The sequence below is a fragment of the Crotalus tigris genome, unplaced genomic scaffold (genome assembly GCF_016545835.1).
Source record: "Crotalus tigris isolate CLP2741 ecotype Arizona unplaced genomic scaffold, ASM1654583v1 scf7180000019376.24275, whole genome shotgun sequence".
Lineage (NCBI taxonomy): Eukaryota > Metazoa > Chordata > Lepidosauria > Squamata > Viperidae > Crotalus > Crotalus tigris.
The window spans coordinates 14,973-23,865 of NW_024097507.1; the positions used below are offsets into that span (position 1 = coordinate 14,973).

General features: G+C 44.7%; 1 protein-coding gene across 6 annotated transcripts; it reads right to left on the reverse strand.

Annotated features, from left to right (window-relative positions):
- Positions 1–2,284: 2,284 nt before the first annotated feature.
- LOC120316514 lies at positions 2,285–8,690 on the reverse strand. Of its 6 annotated transcripts, XR_005558987.1 has the most exons (13): positions 8,650–8,690; positions 6,759–7,005; positions 5,980–6,041; positions 5,618–5,694; positions 4,966–5,406; positions 4,755–4,818; positions 4,593–4,654; positions 4,328–4,391; positions 4,171–4,236; positions 3,891–4,034; positions 3,364–3,450; positions 3,037–3,105; positions 2,289–2,682 (listed from the first exon to the last, which is right to left on the reverse strand). XR_005558987.1 is itself a non-coding variant. In XM_039362212.1 (11 exons), exons 1-10 carry the CDS (start codon positions 5,822–5,824, stop codon positions 3,373–3,375), a joined length of 744 nt encoding a protein of 247 aa, XP_039218146.1. In that variant the 5' UTR covers positions 5,825–5,866; the 3' UTR covers positions 2,285–3,105; positions 3,364–3,372. The 6 variants fall into 6 exon arrangements, 1 of the variants encoding a protein (XP_039218146.1); XR_005558986.1 differs by lacking the exon at positions 8,650–8,690 and having other exon boundaries at positions 6,759–7,538; XR_005558985.1 differs by lacking the exons at positions 5,980–6,041; positions 6,759–7,005; positions 8,650–8,690 and adding an exon at positions 5,801–5,866 and having other exon boundaries at positions 4,966–5,039; positions 5,316–5,406.
- Positions 8,691–8,893: the final 203 nt, after the last annotated feature.

An 8,893-nucleotide genomic window follows, 5' to 3' on the forward strand; every position in this document is an offset into this window, starting at 1 on the left:
ACTTTATGTACAAAAAGGGAAGGACATTTCGATCTCCACAATGGAGGAATGGTTGCAAAAGTTGATGGAGGTAGCAGAGATGGCTAAATTGACTCCTTTGATGAAAACAACAACAACACATGAGTACTTTTTTTTCAACTTGGAAACCCCTTCTTCACTTCTGGAATTCTAGGAGGTTGGACTAAAAGATCTCCAAGGTCCCTTCCAACTCTGTCATTCTGTTAAATTCAGCTTCTAAGTGACTTTTATGGCCTCTGATAAATATCTTTTTGGGGTTTTATCTTCCAGCCTATTATTAAATGGTAAATATAGAATCTTTCTTCTGTAAGTAAACTTGTATTCCAAAAATGTTTCCAGGTTGGTTATTTATTTTAAGATGTATATTGCAAGACATCATCAGTGCTCCTTGTCTATAGAAGAAATAGCCCTCCAAATTACAGGAAGTCCTCAACTTACCACTGTTCATTTAGTGACCATTCGAAGTTACAACGTCACTGAAAAAAGTGACATATGTTCGTTTTTCACAGTTACCCCCTTTGCAGCATCCCCATGATTCTGTGATCAAAATTCAGATGCTTGGCAACTGGTTCATACTTATGACCGTTGCTGTGTCCCAAGGTCATGTCACCTCCTTTTGTGACCTTCTGACAAGCAAAGTCAATGGGGAAGCCAGATTCACTTAACAACCAGGTTACTCGCTTATGAACTGGAGTGATTCACTTAATAACTGTGGCAAGAAAGGTCATAAAATGGGGCAAAATTCCATTAACAAATGTCTCTCTTGACAACAGAAATTTTAGGCTCCATTGTGGTTGTAAGTCGAGCTCTACTTGTACTTTTGGTTGGGAAGTTGACATGTGTTTGCCTGTGCCAGATGAAATTGGTGCCTCTCTGTAAGCGGTCAGATTGCAGTCGCTGTCAGGCCACCATTTACATGGAGAGAAATGGCCAGTCTGGGAGTTGCGCTCACCTCTCCAGAGAAAATCGGTTAGAGGGGTTGAATTGCAGAGCTGTATGCAAATGCGGTTTTGTAGATGGAGATGCACAGAGGATAATACTGATAATCTTTCATATCTTTAAAAAAAGAGTAATAGCATTTGGCACCTAATACCAGTCTGGAATTAAGACGGTAAGTCTTACTGGTGATTAAGTAAAACATCATGTGACCAAACCTATTCTACAACGGTGTTTGCAGCGGTCATTAAATGAAAGCTGCAGTCGTTAAGTGTACCCATTTTTCAGAATGGGCATTTTTTACCAGATATTGGTAGTCAACGCCAGCAAAACATTGTAAGCTGTAGTCACGTGATTGTGGGATGCTGCAAAAAGCTCTGAATGTGATCTGGTTGCTGATTGCCCACAATGCAATTGCATGAGTGCAGATGGGGGAGAGGGCAAACATCAAGCCTTTGAATCCAAGCCCTAAATACCTTATATTCTTATTCTTACTAAACGTGAAGCAACACATCTTTTTCAATGGAAAATGTAGTACCAATTAACAAGGTTACTGAGAGGAGAATAACAAAGCAAGGTATGCTATGTTGCCATTCACATGATCATTTTTATTTACAGTTTAATGGAAATCACTGGCATGGAAATTGTTCACGTCTGGATAGGACATACACTTTCCTTGCCATTTTAGCTGTCCCATTTGTGTATCTTATATACGGTATTTTGCTAGTGTGTGCAACAATCTAGCATGAGTTGCAAGAAATTATTGCCTCTTAGCCAGTGTAACTTGGGTATTCTTCTGTAATATTCCTTCTTCTGGAAGAATGCAAACTTTCTGCCCCCATAGCAGATCTACAGTGCTTTCTGTGCCTCCAATCATGATGTTCCAAGGACAGATCTTCCTGATGTTGCTGAACAAAATTCTCCTTCTTACTAGACAATACACTGGTTGATGTTCAGAAAGTACAGGTAATCCTCCACTTACGACAGTTCACTTAGTGACTGTTCAAAGTTACAACGGCACTGTAAAAAGGGACTTATGATCTTGTTTCACACTTACGTCCGTTGCAGTAGCCCCTTAGTCACATGATCGATATTCAGATGCTTGGCAACTGACTCATGTTTATGACTGTAGCAGTGTCCCGGGGTCATGTGATCAACTTTTGAGTCCTTCTGGCAAGCAAAAACAATGGGGAAGCCACATTCTCTTAACAACTGTATTACTATCTTAACAACTGCAGTGATCTGCTTAACAACTGTGGGAAGAAAGGTCGTAAAATGGGGCAAAAGTCACTAAACAAATGTTGTATTTAAAAGATAAATTTGTGGATCAATTGTGGTAAGTTGAGGACTACTTGCGCGTAGCTGAGGAACCTCTGGAAGTGTCAGGTTTCCATTAATATTGTAAGTGAATACTAATCACTGTATCCCATAGAACGGTGGAAAAAATACGAGAAAACAGACAAAGAAGTTTGCTGAAATTCTGCATTTAATGAAAAGTTTGTTATTCCTAACAAAAGTGTAATGAAACTAGGTTTAAACTAAATTAGCAGATATAAAGAATTTTTTAGTTTTATTCTCAAACAACAAGAACAAAAACAAGAAGATGCACAACAACAACAGGTACAACAAAAAGAATTACAACAATAACATTAACAAGACGCAGGAACTTCCTCGTTGGAAAGTGGCTCCTCGCAGGGCTTCGCCGCTGGGGCTGATTCCGCCATCCGTCTATATGCAGATAGAATACCAAGAGTTGGAAGGGACCTTGGAGGTCTTCTACTCCAACCCCCTAGTCATGAATGCATTGTTCCCAGCATGGCCTCCATTTGTCTGCTGTGCTCAATTGCCAGCTTCTGGTGCAGCCCATCAAGAAAGGCAAGACTACCTCCTCGTGAGTGAAAGAACCGCCCTTTGCTGCTCCTGCCTTTTCTCTTCCCTAGTTGTTCTCGGATAATGCAGAAAGCAGTTCCTGCTCAAAGCTAACCATCTGCAGCTGCCCGGAAGTTTCAGGGCTCTCCTGCTGCAGCTGTGCTTCAGCCAAATCACTCTCCGCTGGCTGTTCGGAGGCATTGGCCAACTCACCTCCTGATGTGCCTGGGACTGGTTCATCCTCCTCCGATCTGCCTTCTGGAGAGGCATCTGGGGAAGCGTCTGGGGGAGGAATCAAAGGCTATTCTTAGTACCACACTCTTTCTATAAAAGTATACAAACTTTGTTCTTTCTGGAGTTACTTTTGATACTTTTTGTGGGGTATCAAAAGTAAGGAGAGGGTTGCCATTTCCTTTTCCAGTGGACCACGTTATGTCAGCACTCTGCACTATGACCTGTCTGACTTGGGTGACCCTGCCCGTCAGAGCTCATTGTTTCCTTGAGCAAGGCATTGATCCACAAAGAGGCTAAAATAGGTACCTCTTTTAATTAGAGACTGAGGTCCAGGGAGTCCTCCTCCAGGCTGCTGACATTGTCCAGCGAGGCTTCCCCTTCTTCGGGAGAATCCTGTGAATGACAATGATGACTTTTTATCCATCAATGAAAGTAGACTCAGAATTTCTAAAAGGGGCCCGATTGATTTGGGATTCCCATCAGAAACAATGCTTCTGTTGCAATCCCCACTCCCACCCACTCTGCCCGTTAAAGCCCTGCCTGGAAACAGCTGGTTGCTGGAGAGGATGATGCAGAAAAATGAAAGGGATAAACAGGGTGGGCCATATCTATTTAGGACCCCAGTCCACTGAATTGGCCCTTCCCTTCTGGTTTGCAGTAAATCAATCGCAACACAGCTTGGGTGCTTCTAGTTAGCCTAAGTACCTTGTCCCAAGGGCCAGGTGTCACCTTTATCCACTGCCCAGAGCTCTCCAGCACAGTTCACTCAGATTAGGAGAACTGAATAGAGGGACTCTATCCCTCCCCAAGAGAAAACACTTTGTCTGTCTTACCCACGGACTGGACGAAAGGCTGGCCTCCGAAGCCTCTGCAGCCTGCTCCCAGCTTCCCTCAGACTCCTCATCCAAGAGGGCAGAAATGGAGTCAAAATCCTCCAGGCTGTTGTTCCGGGAGCCCACCAGGACTTCCATCGAATCCTGCAAATGACAGTATCGAGGATAAATCCTAAGCTTTCTGCATCCCAATAAGATTGCTAAAGGATAGGGTGCATTCAGGCCCTGTGCGCCAACAGCAAGAGAGCCTCCATCGGCCCCATTGCCAAGACTTTCTTACCTCCGAAGTATGCGTCTTCTCCCCAGTAGGAGAGAGCTGCTCCTCCGCCGGCTGGTCTTCTTCGTCCTGAAATAAAAAGGCAAAGATTCTGTCTGTTGGCATCTCCACAGAGACAATGGTTCTTCGTTTAGTGGGGTAGAAGTTGTTCGCGCCTTACCGATTCTCTGCAGGTCTCTGATCTGGGGGGGAGTCGCGGCCTCCAGTGCTCTTCCTTTTCCTCTCTGGGGAGAGAAACGAAGGAGCCAAACATCAAAAACAGCCATGGGCCCTTTTTAAAAAAGTGGTGACGTGGAGGCTCTAAGAACCCTTCCAGCTGGCCTGCCAAGGAGATTGGCCTTTGATTCTTCCTTTAGCAGAAGCAGAGGCAGAGGTCAGAGATGCCTCCTCTCTGCAAAGGCTTCACCCTCTGAGGTGTTACCTACCTTGATAGGCAGGCACTGCTTTCCTCCTGCACCTCTCTTGGTCGGTATTCTTCCGAAGGATCCTGAAATAACAATGCAAATATTACAAATGTTGGCATATCAACAAATCCACAGCGAAAGGGCTTCTGCCATTGCCATGGTGAGGAGCTGGTCTGGGCTTACCGACTCAGTGCAGGTCTCCCAGATGGTTGAGAGCCGCGGCCTCCACTTCGCTATCTTCTCATTTCTAGGGAGAGAATGAAGGGCCAAAGATCAAAACTAGCCATGCGATGCCCCCCCTGCCTCTGCAAAGGTTTCTTCTAGCCCTTCTCTTTAGGGCTTTACTGCGGCTGCCTTTTAGGGGGTTCAGAATACTTAATCTGCGAACACCTACCTCACTGAAATGAGAACTGGCATCACCTCTTCCTTCCTGGGGCTCCGGGCGGTGGCACGAACACCCATCAAACCCTGCAAGTAACAATTGAAAGTATAAATTAAAAGTCCCCTGCATGTTGTGGAACGTTTATCTTCCCCAGGAGGGAAAGACTGCATTCAACAGGGAAAGACAAAGCAGATCATGGAAGATTTGGCTGATAGGAAGCCATCAAGAACTTTCCATGAATCCAAAAGGCTCCTCTTGCTTTTGCTAGGCTGGCCAGGTTCCCCCAAGTGAGAATTCCTCCCTTTCCCCATCCGGTTATGAGGGATGAGCCCTGACTGGCCATGTCGCAGAAGCATCCTTACCCCTTGGGAGGAAGGCCTGCGTCCATCGGACACACGAATCTGTGTCCACCATTCTCCCTTCTGGTCCGCCTGTTCATGTGCCTCGTCAGTTCTGACCGAAAGAAAAAGATGACATGTCAAAAAATATCCATCTAGCTCTGCCTCTCCTTTCTAAGACCAGCCAGCCAGTCAGCCTTCCCATCTTTTGGCCTCTGCAAGCCGCTTGCCGAGAGAAAGCCATCTTGGGGAGAGGCTGTTAGAGACCCTGCAGTCCATCAGTGGTGCCCCACCATGCCCAGGGTTTGAGGAGAAGGGGGTGGTACCTGTCAGGAGGCACAGGAAGGTCCTCTACGTCGCTCTTCCTGCAGCAGAAGAGCGCCGAACATCTTTTCCAGATGTTCTGTGACGAAAAGAGAAATAGAGATGAGCCAGTCGGAAGAGTTGCGAAGCATGACTTTCTCCCCTACTACTGCCAGTTTCTTGGCAGCTGAGACGGCCACACTTACTCTAAAAAACCTCCGTACAGCCATGACCCCAAGCAGCTGTTTGTCCTTTCACTGCACGAAGGGAGACTGGGCAGTTGGGCCCTGGTTGGTGGCTTTTCAGGGAAACTGACAACCTCGTTGCCTCGGCAACTAGGTAAACAAGGGCCACATTCTAAACCTACCCAAGGAGGGCAGCTCACCTGGGTTTAGCAGTGTCTGGGCGGCCCGGTGGCTGACTCCTTTGGTGGCCTTTGGCCTCTTCCTTTCATGTGGGAACAGGAACAACAGAGAAGCACCATCATTGTGGCACAAAGCACAGAAGGAATCATACAATCCTAGGGTGTGGCTTTTAGACCAACCCCCTGCCCAAGGAAGGGCTCCTCACACAGGGTCTCCAGGGAGGGGAGGGGACATAGTGCACTCTCCCCTCGGGGCTGCGGAGGCTCTGATCATGTGCAGGGCTCGCGCTCCCCTTTCAGCTCCTCCCAAGCTGGACGTGTGCCAGTGGAGGCCCCGCTTGACTGGGACATGGCTCCAATAAGGCTGGCCAGACGTGCATCACCTCCTCCCATGCCCTGGCTCAGGAAGGCCCAGGGCAGCCCCTCCTCTCCCCTTACAGATCTAACAGCTCTGAGGGTTTTCCCTAATACAATACTATTATTTAATCGTTATAGGTAGTCCTCGATTTATGACTGCTTGCCTAATGACCATTTGAAATTATGAAGAACTGACCCAGAACTACTTATGACTTATTTTAATCATTATGGTGTCCGCATATCCCCACCTCCATGATCACATGATCCCATTTTGGATTCTTGGCAACTGATTACCTTTAGAACTGTTTGCAGCGCCCCAGCGAACACTTAATGACTTCAGCATTCGCTTAACGACTACAGCATTTGCTTAACAACTACTCTAAAAATGTTGAAAATTTGGGTCCAGTCACATGATGCCTCGACTTGTGACTGCAGCAACTTACCACTGTAATTCAGGGCTCAATTTCAGTCTTACGTTGAGGACAACCATTACTGGTAATGTGACTTCAGGCTCGAAGAGAAAAAAGTTAGAGATTTTTAATGACCAGGAGAGAGACTCTGTTCTTAAATCTCTTCTAAATAAATTTTGAAGCATTCGCTGCCCTAATAAATGGCGACGTTTCTTCTTTCTTCAGGAATGAGCTTGCTAGTAGCAAATATATTCTTTTTTCAATTTCCAAATATTATAAACTAGAAACAAAAACAAAAAATAAAGCCCAGGTTCAAAGTACCCAGCTTCACAACTTGTACTTCAGTTATAGTGAAATATTAAACCACATGCTTCACGGAAACAGAACAAATTTTTATTTTTTTTCATGTTTGCAGGTTTACTTCCGAAACATCTATTGTTTCACACAGTTTTTTTTTCTTCCTCCAATGGGAGGATTCCAATTTATTTTCATATTTTAAATGCTGTCCTTGTATCCTCTTTGAGTTTATAAATATATCTAACTTTGATATGATGCCCCAAACAGGAACAAACGTAGTTAACGTCATGACTGTCTTTCTGAAGCATAGACTTCAGAGTTGTGAAGTGATTAGAGAAATTTCAATGGAAGGTAGAGGAAAACTATTGGAAGCAGGATCAAGTACACATATTGCAGGTAGTCTTCAATTTACAACAGATCATTTAGTGACCGTTGAAAGTTACAGCCCTGAAAAAAGTGATTTATGACGGTTTTTCACACTTACGACCTTATTAGTAGTCCCAGGATCATGTGATCAAAATTCAAATGTTTTCCAATTTGATAATAGTAATAGTAAATTATATCCACAGCAGTCCTCTGGTCCACTAATTTTGTCATTTGTTCATACTTATGACTGTTGCTATGTCCGGAGGTCATGCGATCGCCTTTTGCAACAGTTTGAAAATCAAAATCCTTACAGAAGCCAGATTCACTTAACAACCCTGTTACTAACTTAACAACTTGATTCACTTAACAGCTGGGGCAAGAAAGATTGTAAATGTATAAACATAAACATGAATATAAACTAAGTGGAGGAACTCAGTGTTACTGTCCTTTGATTGATGAATCCAAGATCCAATCACCACTCACTGAATTTCTGGACAACAGAAATGGCCTCCTCCTTTCCCAACACAGGGCCTAAAAATCCGTCCTGAGCTGAGGAAGGTCTTTAGTCCCTGCGGTTTGTTCTATTTTAGTCACCCCTCGGGCTGAGACAGGTAATATTGTCAATTGTTTCCACACTTTTTTGCAGTGAAGACAATTGTGGGCAAATACAAAATTCCATAAATAACTATAAATAGGATGCTGGTGGTGATAAATACCAGGGCAAACAAGGCAAGGCAACAGGAAGGAATGGTTACACTAGATCAGGGGTAGGCAACCCAAAACACTTAAAGAGCCACTTGGACCTGTTTCCCACCAAAAACAAAACACCGGGAGCCGCAAAACCCTTTTGATATCTAAAATGAAGATAACACTGCATATATCCTTTTTTACCTTTATTATAGGTGTGTGTGTTTGTGTATGTATGTGTGTGTGTGTATACACACACACACACACACACACACACACATTAAAAATAAAAGTAAAAATATCACTCTTGGGAATATCCATACTATTAAAACAATGATCACCAAGAGAATGCTTTAAGAGAATAAAATTACATACACACACAGGTTAAAAAAAGGATATATGCAGTGTTATCTTCATTTTACATGTCAAAAGGGTCTCTCTCCTCTCTCTCTCTGTCTCTCTCCCTCCCTCCCTCCCTATCTGCCCTTGGTCTGCCACTCCTCTTCCCCCACTCTCTTTCTTTCTCTCTCTCTCCCTCCCTCTCTCTCCTCCCCCCCTCCTATCTGCTGCTCACCTGGCAAGCTTCAAGCTGTTGTCCAGCAAGATCAGGGGTAGGCAACCTCGTCTCTTTTATGACTCATGGACTTCAACTCCCAGAATTCCTGAGTCAGCCTAGCTGGGCTAGCTAGCTCTCTCCTGCCCTTCCTGCTTCCTGCAGAGATGCAGCAAAGGGAGGGGCTCTGCCCAGTAAGCTTTTCAGCTCCGCGGGGAACACTGTGAGTGCACTCTCTTTTACACATACACACACACACACAACA

What these genes read in the sequence shown, in the direction of transcription:
- LOC120316514 (XM_039362212.1), bottom strand. Translation starts at nt 5,824, where the DNA reads ATGGCTGTACGGAGGTTTTTTAGA. An exon ending in CTGTACGGAGGTTTTTTAGA is followed by an intron (nt 5,695 to 5,800) that starts GTAAGTGTGGCC and finishes TTTTCGTCACAG; the next exon opens with AACATCTGGAAAAGATGTTC. An exon ending in GCAGGCCTTCCTCCCAAGGG is followed by an intron (nt 5,040 to 5,315) that starts GTAAGGATGCTT and finishes TGTTACTTGCAG; the next exon opens with GGTTTGATGGGTGTTCGTGC.